At 49.1% G+C, this 20,009-nt stretch overlaps 5 protein-coding genes across 5 annotated transcripts; 4 read left to right on the forward strand and 1 right to left on the reverse strand.

The window, feature by feature from the left end:
- Positions 1-4,428: 4,428 nt before the first annotated feature.
- Positions 4,429-4,862, forward strand: KD926_008406 (uncharacterized protein; the record flags this gene model as incomplete). Its single annotated transcript, XM_053101127.1, has 2 exons — positions 4,429-4,501; positions 4,558-4,862. The coding sequence occupies 2 exons, from the start codon at positions 4,429-4,431 to the stop codon at positions 4,860-4,862; spliced, it is 378 nt and encodes a 125-aa protein (XP_052955297.1).
- Positions 4,863-8,531: 3,669 nt separating this feature from the next.
- KD926_008407 (cytochrome P450) lies at positions 8,532-10,560 on the reverse strand (the record flags this gene model as incomplete). The annotated part of the gene is made up of 4 exons (XM_053101129.1): positions 8,532-8,691; positions 8,756-8,919; positions 9,183-10,048; positions 10,467-10,560. 4 exons carry the CDS (start codon positions 10,558-10,560, stop codon positions 8,532-8,534), a joined length of 1,284 nt encoding a protein of 427 aa, XP_052955298.1.
- A 312-nt stretch (positions 10,561-10,872) lies between these two features.
- KD926_008408 (class I SAM-dependent methyltransferase) lies at positions 10,873-12,442 on the forward strand (the record flags this gene model as incomplete). Its single annotated transcript, XM_053101130.1, has 9 exons — positions 10,873-10,917; positions 10,979-11,022; positions 11,188-11,286; positions 11,347-11,397; positions 11,448-11,549; positions 11,606-11,631; positions 11,694-11,724; positions 11,796-12,150; positions 12,206-12,442. The coding sequence occupies 9 exons, from the start codon at positions 10,873-10,875 to the stop codon at positions 12,440-12,442; spliced, it is 990 nt and encodes a 329-aa protein (XP_052955299.1).
- Positions 12,443-13,861: 1,419 nt separating this feature from the next.
- KD926_008409 (cation diffusion facilitator family transporter) lies at positions 13,862-15,706 on the forward strand (the record flags this gene model as incomplete). Its single annotated transcript, XM_053101131.1, has 5 exons — positions 13,862-13,940; positions 13,994-14,040; positions 14,098-14,184; positions 14,257-14,586; positions 14,642-15,706. The coding sequence occupies 5 exons, from the start codon at positions 13,862-13,864 to the stop codon at positions 15,704-15,706; spliced, it is 1,608 nt and encodes a 535-aa protein (XP_052955300.1).
- An 832-nt stretch (positions 15,707-16,538) lies between these two features.
- KD926_008410 (putative manganese ion homeostasis (Fr)) lies at positions 16,539-18,614 on the forward strand (the record flags this gene model as incomplete). Its single annotated transcript, XM_053101132.1, has 2 exons — positions 16,539-16,886; positions 16,953-18,614. The coding sequence occupies 2 exons, from the start codon at positions 16,539-16,541 to the stop codon at positions 18,612-18,614; spliced, it is 2,010 nt and encodes a 669-aa protein (XP_052955301.1).
- Between the last annotated feature and the right edge of the window lie 1,395 nt (positions 18,615-20,009).

Consider the following 20,009-nt stretch of genomic DNA (forward strand, 5'->3'; position numbering starts at 1 on the left):
TAACACCGATCTTAACATTAATCTTGTCCGTAATTAACTATGGTTGTTTCTTTTCGATTGTTTGCTTAGCTTCAAAGTCACCACCCATTCTTATGGGGGCTCTGCTTTGTAAGTTCGACCGGGATCATTGATCAGGTTGATTGGCGTACACAAAGCCAGCTCAGGTCTCTCACTCCCAGCAAGCATAACCCCAATCATTTTGTACGATCGCAAGATTGTCAATGGCGATGGATTAACATACCCGAAAATACGTCTGTAATCCGAACTCTGGGTAAACTTTGTTGTTGCGAAACCGGTTTCGCTGGTATATCGGCTTGTTGGTGATCCCCGAACTTTGTTGGTTGAAGCAATTGACATATTCATACTCGTCAACTGTTACCGCGAGCAGTACACTGCATACAGGTACTTGAATAGCCCTTCGCTCAGCAGGTGCAGTGGATAGATATTTTTGCCACAGTGAACTTTCGTCGGCTTTTGGGTGGCATCTTGGAGACTTCCTACCATTTCATCGTGCGAGCTGTCCAGTACATTCCAGTTGTACAAGTGAAAGACAGCCGAATTTTGCGACGATGGGCAACAAAAAGCGAGTTCTGTGCGGTTACGGTGTTGATGTCGATGCGGTTGCAAACCATATCAATACTAGTGATGGCTCCAGACCAAATATCTCTGCTGTCTCCAGAGGTCAGCCCATACCGGAACTTTGGAGTTTCGACGATAGAATGCACTAATGGTGCAATAGGTGTTTTCGGGGCAAAAATAGGGACCAAACGCCTGTTGAAATTATTCGATCAGAAGAACATTCATTGCTCCTGGTAGGGCCCCGCGAAGATCAAAAGAATTGTTAAGTCAGTCTAATCGAAAATAATCTCTTAGGTTTATGCCTGTCCATACAGTAGGAACATTCCCAGAAGAGATGGCCGAAGTCCGGGATGCTGGCCACGAAATGTCAGTCTTCTCGATGCTTCCTTTTTGCAGGGGCAACAGCTCACAGGACAATAGTGGACTCCATGCATATACCCACGAGTAAGAGCAAATTACTTTCACCTTTGTGGTCGAAGTCGTTGTCCGGTCGGTGTTGACGAAGATCTCAAAGGTACCCGGGCAATTTAACGACCCAGCAATTTCGGGATGTCATGATCAAGTCAACACAGATTGTTACTCAGTTCTGTGGAAAGGGGCTCAAGGGATTCACCGCGCTAGCTTGGGATCCACACCCTTGCCAAGTCTCTATTTTGGAAGAACTGGAGCTCACATATGGTATGCCAAAATCGGCGACGCGTGCGGAGCTGTCCCTTGCTAAAATTATATAACCAGACCATTCAATGATGCACCAAGACTTCCACTGTTATTATGCTCCCAACGATGGTGACAGGCATATCACCACCGATTATTCGAAGGACGCAAAACACTGGATGGTTCCTTCAACTCATAGGGAGGCATCAAACATAGTAGAAGTACCAGGTAATGCTTAATTCAATTAGAGACAAGCGACGGACATGGTGAACTAAATATTCTTCGAATCATCCAGCCTCATGGACTTTCGATGACTGGCCGGCTTTTCAATTTGATCCACGTATACCCAATTCTGTAACATGCCTCAGTCTTTTCTCTCCATTTCAAGCTCTAAGCTAACAGCACAATCCAGCAAGAATATATCGATCCACGCGTATTGCTTCATATATGGCAGGAATCGTGTCTCTACTGCTATGAAAACTTTGATAACTTTGTTGTTCCGGTAACATGTCATCCTCAAGTAAGCGGCAAACCACGCGTTCTTCGTTTTCATGAAAAGTAGATGATCTTGGGCTCTTGCACTTTGGTTTCTCTCATTTCTAATCATACCTCAGGTTCATTGGTTGGGTTAATCAATTCGAGGGCGTGGAATGGTGCACCTTCGCCGAAATGAGCTGAGAGTAGAGTTGTGCGAATTGTGATGTCTGAGGCATTTATGCCAAGCATCTTGCCGTTTGTTTAGGGCAACACCGTTGAATGCCTGAGGCAAGGTGCTAAGCATTGCTCCTCCAAAGACAGCTTATATGTGAACAGCACCATAGAAGACATCGACCATTCCTTCATCAATCAACATCCGATCATTGCTATCTATCAAGAAATCCCAAGGATCGTTCGTTTTACCGTCGTTGACCTCCATGGTGGCCCCTAGGCGCCTAGAGCATCTCCAGATATCACAGCGTATGCCGGAAGTGTTTTCAATACATATCACGACCGGGATGTAGCTTGAATCATTACTATATTCAATAAATTTGCCAATGCTTACCTTCTCTCACCTTTGTCAACCTTCAGTAAACAATTTTTAGCCCGATGATCAATAGTGTTGATATATCAAGTGTCAGGATTACGGTGCGATGAAGAGGAGAAAGATGCTTGTATTCCTCAAGATGCAGCGTAGCTGCGAGAGAGTTGTCTACTGTGTGGATCAGGTGACACACTCAACTACATTAGGAAGGAGAAGCGGTCCAACATCAAGTAGTTACTACAAGGACAGAACCATCAGTCAGCTGGCTTTTGGTCTAGTTAGAAGTCCGAACGTAGTGTCAGCGAGATTGATGCCAGTCATCGTAATCTATCACTTCCATGTAGTGAAGCCCAGTTGCATAAACAATTTTTTTTAAAAATTGTTCACTGACAATCAGAATCCCCTTTCTTGCATCTTCAACTGCGGGCATACATACCGTAGAACGTCGATAGCAACGTTAATGGACATATTAGGTAATTGTATCTCAACGCGACGTATATTCGGTTTGAATGGTTCCACGCATGTCGAGTGATGCTTGCATTGCCATTGGTCAGCTCTCCCATGTCGTTTATAGTGCATAAATTCTCCCCAATCCAATGGGAAGACGCCGGAGCGCTGTCTCTGCGAGGGAAGTCAGGCGCGCGAAACGATTAACTGAAGATCAAGGGCGCCATACAATAATTCAGACAATGAACAAAAACTCCGGTGAGCTCTAGACGACGCTCAACGACTCGCACAATGAGACAAGTCCAGCTATACGGGCTTTATGAAGCAAGGAGGCATTTGTTCCCCTGTTGATCCCCCTGTTGCTCCCCCTGTTTCCGCGGACCAACTCCTCAAATTTAACCTTTTTAAAGATATCACATGTTTTCCGCCCCTTGCGTATGCAATGTGTAAATAGTCAAAATCTTATAGTAGCGAATCCGCCGATGATAGCCGGCTGAAGACACTAAGTTCTCCATAATGTCCTAATTAGAGCTAAAGATGTGATATAACACTCATCATATGCCAAGCCATGCGCGGCTACCACTTCTACGAGTCATACTGAGTTTACGGAGTGTACGGAGTACTCCGTAAGTTGTCGGCCTTATTCAAATCATGCCTTGGCTTTGCGCTTACAGTTAACTATTAGCTTCACAGTACCATCCAGAGCTCTTGTCGAGCCCTTCCTTACATTGTGGCTGCATGGAAGGATCTATTATGGACGATGAGCCACTCGATGACTGACAAACTGAACTCAAGATGCACCAATGAATTTATTTTGTTCGGAAATATCGAGTAGGTTTCCGGGGTTGAGAATTCTGTAGGTGACAATTATTGAATGCAATCACGATGCGAACTCGGAAGGTTTACGGCGCTGGGGCACGACAGCACAGAAACCGCGAAAGAAAGTCCAGGACTTGTATTCTAGTTAGTCCTCGAAAAAAGATCTCTATGCAAGCTAGATCAGAGTACATGCATATATCATTTTTGGTCCCAGGAACAATAGTTCGTCGGTATGTGACCTCTCTGTTCACTATGCTAGCTTATGTCCTGCACAACATTCCCATGAAAGCCATTAATCAAAACATGACCAGTATAATACCATGGCTCGTGAATGGGCTTATTAAATCAAGTGCTTTCTAACATTGAGGACTCAGGGGAGGAAACAGAAGCAGCATGATCTACTCAACCATGAGCCATCAAATGTGACACTTGGCCCCGGAGGCAAACCCCGATTGAAAGCCCCATTAGTTCAGGGGGCTGTTGTTCATATCACATTTTCTGCAAGATTCGGGCCTATGTATGCGATATCAACCCCGGACAAAACGCGGTGTGGGCTTAGGGCCCCTTGAACCTGCATCTCGTCTCTACTGATTCCCGCATTAGGATGCCCATACAGAGCTCCGTCTATTCTGAGTATACGAACAAACCAAACGACCTCTCTTGTGGCTTTCGATTATTGGAAAAGTGCCCCTATTCTCGAGCATCGGGGTCTGGTGAGCTGAAAATGGAAATTAGAAGGGACTCATGGCTGCCATGGCCTTCGAATCGTGGAATATTTAAACCACGATGTGTCGCCCGAACTTGACTTGAAATCAACACGCTCAAGCCTTTCTTTCAAAGCCCTCAAGTCCCAAAGCCTTCAGCAAAGCCTCCTGCTCTACCGCTCTCCTCTTTGTTCAACCATAAAAATGCGTTTCACTTTGCTGTCCTCCGCTGCCTTCTGCGGCCTCTTCCTGAGCGTTGCTGCTGTCCCTATTCGTAGTATGAACTCTTTCTTGCACTCCCATGTTGAAGAACTCCGCTAATTCATCCCCTAGACGCCATCCCTCGCGGCGAGGGCTACCTCGGAGAGGCCGCTCCCGGCGTCGCTGCTCCCGCTGCTCCGGCTCCGGCTCCGGCTCCTCATGCTCCTGTCCCCATTGCTGGAGCTGGTGCCCCCGGAACCGTCAACGAGATCCCCACTGGCGTCGGTGCCGATGGACACCCTTGCGGCGGACGTGGTGGAGACGGACTTGTCTCCGAGCTTACCGACGGAGTCAACACCATCCTCTGTGAAGGTCTGGACGAGGATCTGAGCCACGGTCTCCCCACCACTCTTGAGGCTGTTGGAGATATCCTGTAAATAACTCTCAGACCCCTTTGCCTCGTCTTTTCTTGATGTGGAAACGCGTGTTGCACAACATATTTGTACATTGAGGCAGAAGCGGAGAGCCTGGCCAACGACAAGCACTGAAGGTTCTCTTGCGGTGGATATACTTAGCTACATACATTAATCTTAATCACATACACTCGTTTGCAGTGTTCATCAGAAAGTCTGGTCTGTAATATCAAATGCATAATACTCTGCAGTATTATTCGCTATTCGGCGATTCTATAGCTCTATTATCTTGAATCTTTCTCTATCAATTTAAGTTCAATATGGGCAACTCTAAAGCCTTTTGCTGAGATACTTAACAGTTTGAGGTACAGACTGACATATCTGAAGCACGCGACATGTCAATTGTCTGTAGTGACGCGTCCATGAGTACCTTGACCGGCCATCTCTTCAAATATGAAAGACATATTTCCCCGAGTATTTCAATAGATATCTGATCAAACTTTTGTTGTGTTTGAGATCTTCCCAAGCTTTCAAGTTTTCTAATATTATCCTCGACCCGTGAAAAACATGGAGAGGGTCCAATGGGTCGACGGTCTCAGAGGCCTTGCAACCTTCTTGATAGCATTCAATCATTACTTCAATGGAGAGATTAAGACACCTTATCGATCATTTTGGGCCCAGCCGGCGGAGGAAAATCGGCATCTGATCCAACTGTTACCCTTCCGCCTTCTATGGGGATTGGATGCAATGGTCCCTCTTCTCATGGTCATCTCCGGTTGCTCAATCTCTTCAATCTGCTCAGGCTGCGAGACTCTGGGTCGCCCATCCAGTTTATTTCCCGTCTTCAATCTGCAAATTGTCGCAGACCTTTTCGTCTCTTTCTTCCTGCCTTTACATTTGCGATCATTTCTCAGTTTCTTTTCTTTTTAGATTTCTATCCTTTTTGGTATGTGAGTTTCAAGGTCATGACGATCACTCCACGTACTTCTCCATCCAGCCATGTGAGATACCTCTGTGAATATGTGGTCGACATTTCGAACATAATCAGATTCCAATACAATCATGGTCTGAATGAGCAATTCTGGACGATGCCACACGAGCTACGCGGCTCATTTATTGTCTATTTCACAATTTCTGTCCAGTCCACATGGCAGCAGAACACTCGTCTTTGGTCGCTGGTCTCGATGTACTTTTACTGTTTCTGGTTCGGTCATATTGGGACGTTTGCAGTTTTATATCGGGTCTGTTGATAGCAGAGATACAATTGTGTTCGTCAAAGGGCAGCATCAAGGGAAAGAAGTACAGTTTCTTACAGAAGTACGGCTACGTTAAATGCTTTCTCGCTGGAATCTATCTTCTCGGTCTTCCAGCTGGCAACGAATTCCCGCCCGATTACGCTTTCCTCTGTCGATTCCTGCCTTATCACTGGATCGAGTTCTAGAGTTGGTTAGATTACAAGAACCCTTGGTACTCGCTGGGCTCCTCCCTATTAGTCTATTCGATCAGCGGCCTGGGGTATGCTCAGCGATTATTGAATACCCGTCCTTGCCAGTATCTCGGAAAATTATCATTCACGCTGTATGCGACACATGGGTTAGTCTTTTTGATGTTACAGACGCAGCTAAAACATTATGTGTGGATAACACTAACAGGTGAGGAATATAATGGTGCCGATACCGCGTCTCAGAAACCTGGGGCCTTCCTAGCTACGTTTTTGATTTCGGGTCTCGTTGTGACTCCCGTGGTGTTTCTGGTGGCGGAGATGTGTAACCTGGTCGTTGAGTCGAGATTTGTTCGATTAACCCGGGCTATAGATGAGCGCTTGAGTAACGGGGGTCAATGAGGGGTCGTGTTAGACCGACACACCCCCAGATTACCCCGACACCTCCATTTCCTATTCGGTTTAGCGTGGCCATGTGATATGGAAAATTGGCACTTAGTATAATCGTTTAAACAGGACATTTATCATTCTTTTAATCGTACAAAAAACGCTGCATTTATTAAACAATCACAGGCCTCCATTCAGAATTCGAATTCCGTCAGTTCTTGTCCCCTAACCACCGCGCTGCCTTGCCACGGCCAGCTCGCTGACTGCGTCGTGGTGGCTCAACTTCCTCTTCCTCGCTGGTTTCCCCGTTCTCTTCGCTGGTTGGTACCTCATTCTCGTTATCGCTGTTCCTATCGTCTTTACTAACTTCAATCGTCTCAGTAGAGTTTCCTCTACCCCTACGGCCCCGTGCTCCGCGTCCTCTACGTCCTCGTCTTCCCCGATTACCCCGCTTTCCTCGTCTGACTGGTTATTCTTGAGATAATTCGTATTCAAACGCAGATAGTTGATTATAGGGTCAGTTTCCCCTTACTGAACATCATGTAGTGATTGCTGGAAAAGGACCGGTCCAGCTCTAGAGTCTAGAAACACCCATTGTCTCGAGGGAATCTCACTCTCGGAGAAACAGAAAGAAATCCATAAATAACATTTGCAGGCGATATCACATTAGCGAGTCCACATAAGATGTTGGCGATACTGCCGCCTCAGTCCGTCTTCCCTGTATGGCGGCTTGGCAATAGCGCTCAACCCCTTTTCATAGAGAATTCAAGCATTTCACTCCCGATTGAGTAGGCAATACAGCCATATCGCTGTCATAAGATCTCTTGGCAATGCTGAGATGTCCGATGAATCGTAGGGTGTGTTTTACAAATGCAAGAAAAGGCAATGAATTTCCACCGAGTCCTTTTGAGAGGTTTCAATTACTCTCTAAAAATTTGTTATATTAGCTCATGATGTTCGGCCTGTATTGGTCTATGTGTACGGGTGTGTATGACCATTATGATGCCTAAGGCATCGGGGACATGCAGCAACCCGTTTCCCAGAACGAGAAAAAGCTTACATGAGGCCTGCCCCTCTTTCCCTTCCCTCAATAACTCGAATCGCTTCATTGATGTCTTCATTCATATGGATTTTCATTCAGGGTTGCGTTCCTCCTGAATTAACGTGGTGATTGTCCCCAAGACATGCTGCAGAATCATTCACGCGTGTGCATGTTTAATCAGAGCTCAGGCGATCTTTTCCAGGAGCTCATGTGATTCTACCCCACCTCCTGCATCTGACAAGTCATTAAGTCATGCAGTTTGATCTCACGAGTGCTCAAATACTATTTGCAGCGCCCTACCTAGGTTGAGGGGTGACATCATTTTGCGGAGTTTGTGGACTTTGCGTCTGTAGTTTCATCCACTGTTTCCTACCCCTCTTCAGATATAATAATATAGGCATCTTGTGGAATTCAATGATACCTATTATTATATGCCTGGTTGTAGCTAATTTGAAATGGTACTCCGTACTCCGTACGCCAAGACAATTTCTGTATGATATCATATGCGTGTATACACACCCCGTCCGCAGTGCATACGTCATATGTGATAGGTGAGACTGTAAAAGCTCTTCCAGTACATGTCTCAGGGGCCGGGAGCTTTTTTCAACGAGTTTATCATCTCCTGTCGAAATGAAGAAAGCATCCTCTCTTGCACTGTAGGTATTGAACCGGATATAATTTAATTCATTCCAAACCTCCCGGATCATAAACGTAGCATAGAAACCAGAACAAAATGAAGAAACAAAGCCAACCCATTTTTCAATCCCTTCCCATAATACAGTCCGAGAAGTATTGATCGAACACACCGCCGGCGAGCTCAGCTTTAATGCACGAGAACCCGCACCCCCTTGCTATTCTCCCTCGGGTAGGGCAAGAAAAGGTCATGTGCAATGGTGACATCCTCGCGAGTTGTCTCGAACAACTCAAACTCAAACCCCCGCAGGATCTTCGGCAAGAGAAGCAATATTTCCGCCTTGGCGAGACTATCGACTGTAAGCATCGGGAATGGACCACTAAAGATTGAGGGCTAAATTATGCTGCACTCACTTCATACCGAGGCATTGTCGCGATCCCTTACTAAATGACACCATGTACTTCTCGAGTCTCTTCCGCTCGTCAAGATCCATCCATCTCTCGGGGATAAAGTTATAAGAGTCAGGAAAGACTTTTTCGTTGTGGTGCATAAGTACGCTAGTCATTTCCACCGGGGTCTAGAATCTGATATCAGTGTCCTGTTCTAAAAATGGTTAGGAGGTGAGATCTCACGCCTGCAGGAATAGTCCATTCCTTGAATTGGAGAGGGCCATTGGGTGCAATTCGAGGAAGGCGGGAGCTTATTCCGTAGGAGAGCCTGTTTATTTGGTTATAGTCGAGTTTCTCAAAGGATGTCGAGGCCATACCTCAATCCTTCAAGCATCACAGAAGTCTTCCACGATCAGCAGATTGCTCCCGCAATGTAATTGAGTTGACTTACTAGATAAGGCATCTGCTCAAAATCAACCAAAGAAGCCGTGTATTCAGGGTCCAGCCGGCTCAGCTCCTCTCGCAATTTATCCAATTTATCTTTATTTTCCAACAGGTAAAACGTCGTCCACGCCAACATCTTCGATGTCGACTCCGACCCAGCCCCGATAACCAACCGCACTTCCTGAGAAAGCCGCTCCGGGGATTTCTCCTCCGGAGGTAAACTGCTGTTAAGCACGTCGTGGAAGAACGTTGGATGACTGAATTGACTTCTAACTCTGTCATAACTCTTGGAGCTCTGTTCATCGATGATCGATTGCATGATGTTTTCGCAGCGACTCTTGAATTGAGCTGTGAGGATTGCCTCGGGAAAAATCCGCAACAACACCCTCTCCGGGAGCGCGTCTAGCAAGCATCGCAGCCACGGAAATGGTCTCATATACACGCTCGCTTTGGCGCCTGTCGTCAATGTTTCGTTCCATTTTGGGACGAACCCGGGCTCGTCGAGGTAATGAAATCCAACGCCCATAGTATAATCAGACACAACGTCTGTGGTAAAACAATTATAAGCGTGGTGAATATTAATCGGTTTGCCGGTGCCTTTGCACTCTTTTAGCCGGTGGCAAAGTTTATCCACTAAATTCTGGATCAAGGGCTCTAGGCTGCGTATCCGGGATGTGGAAAAGTATGGATTCATGTTGGCGCGTAGGAGACGGTGGTGATGATGATCGATCGTAGACACAACCGTCCGTATGAGCCCAAACTGCTTTGTGAAATACTCGTATTTGTTTCGTGGACTACTCCGACAGTAGAGTACTTCGTAAAAGTCGGGGTCGTTGACGTGCAGTTCCCACGGACTGATTCGGACAATAGGGCCTGGGTGGTTTTAGCGCTTGTCACTTCCTTGCTCAAGTCCAGCACTTGCCATATTTCTCATGCATTCGGGCAATCACAAATGTGTACTGCCCGTAGCAGTACGTGTCGTAGTAAGTCTCATACCACCTAGTAAGAGCAGCCAGTTTGGGGCCTGGGAACTTGGCCAACGGAGACAGATATAACCGATAAACAGCGATAGCTAGCAGATAACATATCCACACGAGCACAACGTATGAGGGCTCCAAGAGTAGTTGAAGCATCTGGTAAGCGATCTGGCCAAAATTTCTTTAGAGGAAAATACAAGACAACGAGACGAGCTAAGTACTCAACACCACTACCCCTCCCAACATTGCTCTACCCGGTATGTTGATCTAAATTATATACTTTCGGAGATTTTTTCGGTGATCTATGCACGTACCCAGCTTCCTGGTAAAACTCGACCAATGTTGGCCTTCTCCATCATCCCTTTCCTGCAGGTAGCCCCATTGCCATCCCGCGTGATTGGGCATCATCGGATACGCATGTGGCTGGATATTGGGGCATCTGCAACCCTCAACGGTTACAAATGACCCGCGCCAATTATTGGTACTGGTCTAGGGGGGATAAGGAGTCCGGCCGTGTCGGACAGAGCTAAGATGGACAGCAAACAATGGGGGGTTTATTGTGTAACCCCGGGGGCTAAACTGGTTCCACGCGAGGGGATTCGCGTGGTCACAGCAAAAGTTGGTCCTGAATATAAGCGATCGGCGGGCGCTCCTCGGGATAAAAGTTACATATTCTGTCACGTCGATCAATTCCGTTTATGCCCCTTCTGTCAACTCACTATGGACGAGCACCAGCCACCTTTCGACCCGCTTATCGTGTCCGGGGTTTGTGTTTCAGCTAGCTTTGGACTTGCATTAGTCTCGACGGACACTGACTGCTGATAAGGAGGACCTGGATGTGTTTGATGACTGGGATGGCTATGAAAGTGGGTAGGTATGGTCTGCATTCAGGGGCTGATTCCTGATCTCTGCATCCCGGGGTAGTATTGACGGTTATTTGCCAGCTCAACCGCCTCTCTTTCATCGACCATTCTTAATTACCAGTTTGTTTTCACTATTCTTACTTCTCTAGATGAGGTCTAATATGCAAGCTAGGTACGAGGTGAGGTTTGCGGTCCTCTCCGGGAAGTTCGTCATTAACCGCACAAGAATGGACGGAGATATCACGCATACCGACAAGGGGAATATGTCATTGTAAGCATCACAGCACACAATTTGATCACCCTCGGACAACTGGTCCTAACACCTGTCCAGCCCAACGACGAAAGGGAACAAGAGCGGCTCGACTTGGTACTCTCAATCCTTGTCAGTCACAAATGTTTGACTAACCACCCAAAGCATCACCACATCTGCAGCCTTGCCATGGGGGGAGACTTGTACCGCGCCCCCCTTCCAAAACTACAACGAGTTCTGGATATTGGCACCGGGACGGGAACGTGGGCGATTGACATGGCGGAGTAGGACAAATCCACTCATCACCTCACGCCCATGCTTCCAGCTAACGTGCTGATAGCTCCTTTCCCGATGCCGTGGTAATCGGTAGGTCTCATGATGTTCAAGACCATCTACCTCCCCAATTCAATGGTATTTACGTAGGACAGGCACGGATCTAAGCCCCATTCAACCCTCATGGTATGATCTCTCCCGCTCCCTCCCCAAACCAGGTCATGATTCGCGTTGTCATGTAACCAATTCCTTCCCAGGGTTCCACCAAATTGTGTTTTTGAAATCGATGACTTCGAGCTAGAGTGGAATTTCTCGCGGTCATTCGATTACATACATGCACGGGCAATTGAAGGTTGCGTCCATGACTTCCCGCGTCTTTTCCAGCAGGCCTATGAGTCGCTCAGTCCCGGGGGATGGTTCGAGATCGTCGACTTCACTGCTGGCATCTTCTCCGATGATGAAAGTACGGAGAAGTCCCCACATCTTCTTGAGTGGCGGGATCAACTCATCCACGCAAGTCGAAGGTTCGGGAAACCTTTGGGTGTCTCGGGTCAATACAGCGAGTGGATGACACAAACGGGATTTGCAAATGTCCGCCAGGAAATCATTCAGGTCTGTCTCCTGGTGGAACTGATTGTCACCAACCCCAGTTCGCTGACCCGTGCAGGTCCCATTCGGTCCATGGGCGAGAAACACTACGCTGAAACGGCTCGGCATATATCATCAAGCGAATATGCTGGAGGCGCTCGAAGCATATTCATTGGCCCTGTGTACCCGGTACCTTGGATGGAGTGTTGAAGAGGTACAGCTGCTTTTGATTGGGGTCCGAAATGAGCTGAAGGATCGGTCTTTGCATAATTACTCCAAACTCTACGTGGTATATGGTCAGAAAGAGGCATTCTGAAGACGGTATTCAGGGTGTTTACATATCTATCTTACCTACTATGAGGATGGGTCGTCTTAGATCACTCCAGGTTGAACCATGTTACACTGTCCTACCTTTCCGTCTTTCTACACTGTTTACCAGATTTTCATGAAGATAAGAAAGAGGGGTGCAAGAGTGGTCATTTTTAGTTGCCTTTCATTCGTCCCATGCATCATCAAGAAACAATATTCGTCTATCAATGGATTCTAGCAAAGTCGCGTACTTAGCACTAGAGAAAAAGATATTCATATCACCCACCAAAGAATGATAATTTAATTCCTCACTGTGGCTCCGAGCCCATGGCACCGCATCATACCAAGTCACTGTCAGCCACTGTCTGTTCCACTGTACGACAACCCCTTAACTTAGCTTCTCAAATAAGTTCTGACAGACTATTCATACAACATATTGGAAAGAATAAATGTGCAGTCTTCTCTAATCATAGTTTTTCATAAGTCGCAGTCGATTTCACAAGTGTTCGAAAGCAATTGGCTAAATTTTACCCAGGTTTCACGAACAGAAGCACCCGGAGTCATGGGTAGTCAACCGGACTGTCATTTGGTTCCGGAATAAACAAAAAGCGCCAGAGTTTTCTCGCTGTGTTTCGTGTCGAGGACGTATTTTGGCGCCTTCTAAGTCTTTTTTTCCAGATAATTCAATTACCATCGGTCATCGGTCTTTTTGAGCCAGGCTATTGCCATAGTTCTCCCTCGGACGAAGAAAATTTCGAATTAAGAGAGGTACAAAACCAATGAGATGCATTGCAATGGGTCCTATTTCCTCTAATTTCAGCTTCTCCAGATATTTTCACGTTAATGCGCATGCACCACCGTAAGCGAGAGTCCTAGTGTCTTGATAGAGGCGTTAGGTAGGTTACTAGTACTAGATCGATATTAGTATGTGGCAGGTGTTCCGAGTAACAATCAAGTCAGTTGACATGATGATATTTGACATAGATAGGTAAAATCATCTTGATATTGTAGGTGGAATTGAGATATTGTCCACTATGTATGAAAAAAAGGCTACTATATGCAGCATCGTAAGGAGCACCTCCGGGATCGACAGAGTGCCTGAGGCCATCGGCATCCGCGATAACGCCACCTGCCGGGCCCATCGGAGAGTCTCGCCGCCCTGGAATTCTGCCCGCCAATTCTTCCCGGTTTTGGGGTTTCATGGTCCTTCTCTCTTTCCCCTGGCCTCTTGTGTCTCTCTCGATTTCCGACCATTTCCCTGGCTCTTCATGCCCTTTTCCTTTTTCACCTTATCTGATACCTGAGCTGACTCTCCCTTCTCTGCTTCGCTCCTGTTCACCTCAAAACCTGACTGGTGGGGTTATCGTCATTCGTTCTTTTTTTCCCTGCCTTGCGCCACTTAGCGCGCTCCAAGGGCATCTACATCATGGGTCTCTCAAAAACCCACAGGATCTTGATCCTGCTGGTGATAGATACTGCATTTTTCTTGCTCGAGCTGATCGCCGGTTAGTTGTCTTTCTTCCGAGTGAGATCGACTTTGTCTAATTCAGCCGTCCAGGTTACACTGTCCACTCCCTTGCCCTGGTTGCCGATTCGTTTCACATGGTACGTTATCTACGCTCCGACTCAATCGCCAACATCCACTCATACGCATACCGATAGCTCAATGATGTTATATCTCTACTCGTTGGATTGTGGGCAGTCAAAGTTGCCAACCGCGAAACGACTTCCAAGATGTACACCTACGGGGTAAGACATTCCCCTTCTTGTTTTCGTTGCCTCCGGAACAAACTCTAATTTTTCGTCCTCGACTACGTGCAGTGGCAACGCGCAGAAACTCTCGGTGCCCTCGTCAATGGCGTTTTCCTAGTCGCCTTGTGTTTATCGATTTTCTTGGAGGCCGTACAGCGATTGTTTGAGCCTCAGGAGGTCAAGAATCCCAAATTTGTCTGCATTGTCGGCTGTCTGGGACTGTTGTCCAACATCATAGGCCTGGCATTGTTCCATGACCATTCGCATGGTCATGGTGGCCACGGTCACAGTCATGGACATGACGAGGAAATCGATGATGTCAATGCTGCAGAGCAGGGATATAGTTCCCATGATCACAGCCATTCGGCTGCGGTTGACAAGCAGAAGGCTGCCGCAAATGTAAATCCCCTCCTCGATCTGCGGTCATGGACTTTATCTAACATCATATCCAAAGAATGAGGCCTCGCAGGCTGCCACCGTACCGTCATCTCCCTATTCTCGCAGACGCCGGACCCTTGACGGCCAGAACCTTAGCTCGCGCCGCTACAGTACCACCACGCGTGGATTTGATCCCGAGGATATACAGGTGCATCCGGCGACCTTGAGACAGGAGATTATTGCGGCTAGTCGGACGCGCTTTGTGGACGACGAACAATCCTCTGAATCGGAGACTGTCTCGCGTGAGGGAAGTGAGAGAGGAGTTGAGCCATCAGAACGGTCCTCCCTGCTCCCTAGGAAAGACGGAAGCCGACTCTACACCGACGATGACCACGCTCCCTTCCCAACGGCCGATCATGGGGCCGATGACGACATTCACCAGTCTCACAACCATGCCCAACCCAAGCCCAAAGAGAACCACTCACACGGTCACCACGACCTTAACATGCGAGGTGTCTTCTTGCATGTCATGGGCGATGCCCTGGGAAATATCGGCGTGATTGTCTCGGCTCTGGTCATTTGGTTGACCGATTACGACTGGCGCTACTACGTGGATCCCGGCATTTCGCTGGTGATCACTATCATCATCCTCGCCTCTGCCATTCCCCTCTGCAAAGCCGCTTCCCGCATCCTTCTCCAGGCCGTTCCCCCCGGTATGAGTATCGACCACATCAAGGAAGACATCGAGCGGCTTCCTGGAGTGATCGGCTCCCATCACCTCCACGTGTGGCAATTGAGTGACACCAAGATTGTCGCTTCAATTCACATTCAGGTGGACACTGAGATCAAGGGAGAGGGATCGGAGAGATACATGCGCCTTGCACGACAAGTGAGAAAATGCTTGCATGCGTACGGTATCCACTCTTCGACCATCCAGCCCGAATTCGCACCGGACAGTGATGTTGAGGATTCCACGGCGGCCCCGTCCTATTCCCGCGGAAGCAGCAGTGACCCGTCGGCTCCCAATCATCCTTCTAACCGGCCCGCGAGCATTCGCGATGGCGATCCCCAGGCCTGTCTGCTCGAATGTGGCGACGAATGCAATCGGGGAGGTCAATGCTGTCCCACGAACTCCACCTAATTAGTCTTTCCTTTACTCCTTGAGTTGACCGCTACGCGCATCTCGCTTATTCTTGTCGCTACCTACAAAAGACGGATTTCATTTCATCATTCATACCCTCACTGCCTATCTGCATCTCATTCATATTATGCTTATTAATACTATCTTTATTAAGGGTGGAGATCTCGGGTGTTCAAGCCTTGATACTAATAGATAAAAAATGTGTTGAAGCGACTGTCTGATTCGTTCAGTTGACAGGCATCAGCTGCGTTTGATCATGTTTCATCGTTGGATTGTGTCTCCTTAGCAATTTACTGGGTTTTGAATCCTGCAACACAGAAAGATATATATAGATCGGTCCCACTCGTTTTATACATCCACCTCTGGCTTCCCTGCTGTCACTTTCAAGACAAAGAACCTATGTACCAATGTAAACAGCTATTAGGCGTACCAGTTAGTGTCGAGTCAAGCATCAGGACAATACCCAAGTCAGTGCGTCTGGTTCTACTTCTAAGTTTTAAGTTGTTGGCCTCAGAAATCGGGGGTCGAGGCGTGACCCCGGATCGGGCACGTGACCCTGCGATGTGTCGGCGGGCCGTCAGCAGATCTCCGACCCCTTGATCGATTGTGTCTCATCGCCAATGGCCAAAATTGTGGATTTCGCTCGTTTTGATTTCCCGCAATAGCATAGTGACTTCGTCTTACATCCCCCTCTTTCATGTGACATCGGGCTAGCCACTGGAGTCTGTCTGTTGCCGAGTGTCTGTTCACACTCCTGTCAACAACAAGGGCGGAGCGATGCAGCGGTCACCGTAGTTTGGCTTCTTCCACACCGTTCATTTGACACCGAACCATGAGTTATTCCTATCGACAAGGTGCAAGCGCGGACGCTTACCGACCCTCACGCGGTTCCTTTTCCAAGTCTCCGGGCACGCTGGACCGGGTTCAATCGTTCTTGCCGACGGGGGCAAGTCGACAGATCGCAGACCTTCAGACGCGCGGTGCATCGCTGGCCTCGGGCGGCGCAGAGGGCTCTAAAGCCAGGGCGGCACTAGGGACACAAGTGTGGCGGACCTTCAAGTCTATCTTCAGCATCGCGAATGGCTTGATTCTCTTGTGGTTCTGGACTCTGTGGTGGGGGGAGCGGACTGTCTTTCGGGAGAGCCTGGAGACATGCGCGTGGGGGAATTGGGAACATTGGGTGAGAACGGCTTCATTGAGGGATAACTTCCATTCCAGGTGCTAATTTCTTGTTGTTCTTCTGCAGCCTCGAGACGCGACGCCACACCATGTTGCCTTCATCGCCGATCCTCAGCTCGTCGACCCGCATACGTATCCCGGCCGACCGTGGCCGCTTTCTACGCTGACGGTGCTGTTCACCGATCAGTACCTGCGACGGTCTTTCTGGTCGATTCAAAACAAACTCGGCCCCGATTCGGTGCTGTTTCTGGGCGACTTGTTCGATGGTGGTAGAGAATGGGCAACGGCCCACAGCTCCAGTCCGGAGGAGCGGTATAAGAAATATAAAGATTCGTTCTGGAAGGAGGAGTACCATCGCTTCGTGAAGATATTCCTGGATCAGTGGAGTGAAGGTGATCGGTTCTCGACCAACCCTCGCGGCCGCAGGATGATCGCCAGTCTGCCCGGAAACCATGATCTTGGGTTTGGGTCGGGGGTGCAGGTGCCAGTACGCGATCGGTTCCAAATGTTTTTTGGAAAAGGCAACAGGGTCGATGTGATCGGGAATCATACCTTTGTTTCAATGGATACGGTCTCCTTGAGCGCCATGGACCAGCCCGACCCCGAGACTGGCAGTACAGGCGCTGGATCTGGGGACGGCGACCGACCGAATGAACGCATTTGGAAAGAAGCGGAGGATTTCCTTAACAATATGAGCGTGCATCGGGCAAAGGCAGAGATGGAAGAGCTACGCATGTTGAACAATCAAAGCGAAGGCCATCTCTTCACTCACAAGGCCATCGATATCTCTGAGCCTTCGGTCGCGCACAGGCCCCAGCCGGAGGTCGTCGGTCTTCCCGCCGTTCTTCTTACCCATGTTCCGTTGTATCGTCGACCGGCGACGCCTTGCGGCCCGTTGAGAGAACACTGGCCTCCTTCGTCCGAGGGTGGATTGGAGGAAGACGAGCGCAATGCCCTCACCATCGCGGGTGGCTACCAGTACCAAAACGTTCTGACCCAGACAATCTCCAAGGATCTTGTCAGTAAGGTCGGGCCAAACCTCATCCAGGTCTATTCGGGAGACGATCATGATTACTGTGAGATATCCCACCGCGAGTTTAGCGGCTCGCCTAAGGAGATCACGGTGAAGAGTCTGTCCTGGGCCATGGGGGTCCGTCGTCCGGGCTTTGTGCTCACCAGTCTATGGAATCCCATCGATCCAGCCACGGGGAAACCGACGGCCGAAGGAAACACCGCCACTACGCTTCAGAACCATCTATGTCTTCTACCCGACCAACTCTCCATCTTCATCCACTACGGCCTCATCGTCGGCCTGACACTCGTCGTGCTGTTGGCCCGCGCTGTCGTGCGCGCGGCCTATCCCCCCAAGCCCACCTCCTCAAGCCCTCTCCTCCCTCTCTCCGAATCCCGCCCCCCTCAATATGAATTCTCCCAAGTACCTTCCTCAGGTACGTCCAGCTCCAAGTTCCCGTCTCCGGGTGGCCTGGCCAGCCGAGCGACGAACTACCCGCCTCGATACAAGTCATCCCCGCCATATCATGATGCTTACCCGAGTGCAGATGCAGACGAGGACAAGCTGGACCGCACGAAATGGAAACCGAGCCACGCCGATTCCCGAGGGAGATCGGGCAGCCGGGCGCGGTTGATCGGGGGCGAGTTCATCGACTCGGTCCGACACGTGGCTGCGATTGTGTTTGTGTGGTACTTTTTCCTCATTTGGCGGTGGTAAATCGGCCCCTCCCTCTCCAAGAGATTCTTCCCCGGCCTGGGGTTGTTTTGTATATAAGCATGAAAATCTAAGACGCAGGGGGTCTGGTGTGTGGCGTACTGTACAAGTCTGGGTCTGGGTCCGGGGTTTAGAATTGAATTCGAGCTTTCACTTATTTGGTTTCGGTGTGCATGTCAATATGCTACCCTCGTTTGTTGATTTAACTTGAAGGACTGGGAAATCGTCGCCCGTCGTGTAGACGTTACGAAGACAGACTAGTCCGTCGTGTCCATCTACGGTTCCCTCCCCTCAACTTGGACAAACTCAAACCCCAGCCCCCATCCGAAGTAAACAATCAGGGACTCAGGCCAGTTTCAGGCGGGGTCAGACTCCAGATCTTCAGTTCCGGGGTAACTCATTGGGGATATGTCGGAGAATCCTGCCAACGCAGTCCAATTGGAATCCTGGCTTCAGGTGATCGGGACGGCATCTGACCCCGGGCTAGGGAGGTAGTGTAACGTCGATTGAATGGGACGCAGGCTTGAAAGGGGTGTCGGTGAGGGGAGTGCGTTTTCCTGTAGTCAGACTCCGATGTTGTGTGTTGTTGACGGGTGTCCCTTGCGAGGAAGAGAAAATGCGAATCGAAAGGCGAACGTGCCGGATTCGGGCAGCGGCACGGGACCCAGACTCGGCGTCTTCCGTAATCTAACTCTATGTCTTCTCACATTCCATTGCCTCTTCCATTGTCTTCTCTGCACATTCCAATTGAACGGTTTGCCACACCTATTTTTATGACTGCTTGCAGCGACGCTAGACTGCGCACTACGAACTAGTTTAGTGCCTAGTGACTAGTCTCTAAGCTTAGCGGTTACGGCCAACCTCCGGATCGCCTCGGAGATTCCATTTTAGGGCACGAAATGAAGGGTCTGGCCAGGCTTGACTCTGCACTCTGCACCGGCCAGATGCAGTCGCTGGACGAAGGACGGGGAAACACCCCTGAAACTCTCTAGCCTCCACGCTCTCCCTGCCTCTTTCCAGAACCTTTCGACGTCGCTCCGCCCGCGTTTGACTCCTTTTGGCCCGACTCCTCCGTGCCCTCGTGCGCAATCGCTCCACTCTCTTACTCCCCAGATCCAAAGTCGGGGATCCCGTGGTGCGGAGATGCGGCGAATTGAGCGACTAGCACGAGAAAGTCCGAAGAAAAAACAGAGAAAAATTAATGCCTCATGCGGCCTGGCCGACGTGCACCGATTCCGTACGGTTGGCGTGATGCCTGATTTCGGCCGCCCGTCGCTCTGGGGGTGCCGGATCTGGAGATGAGATGAATCGCCCGTCTCTTCGCATGGCCGCGGCTCGGTTGGCCGAGTATATATTGCTCTTGCCTTTCCCGGGTCGGGTTGAGGAATTGTCTTTCCA

Source organism: Aspergillus affinis (assembly GCF_023601865.1).
Source record: "Aspergillus affinis strain CMG 70 chromosome Unknown NODE_54_length_210522_cov_88_772862, whole genome shotgun sequence".
NCBI lineage: Eukaryota > Fungi > Ascomycota > Eurotiomycetes > Eurotiales > Aspergillaceae > Aspergillus > Aspergillus affinis.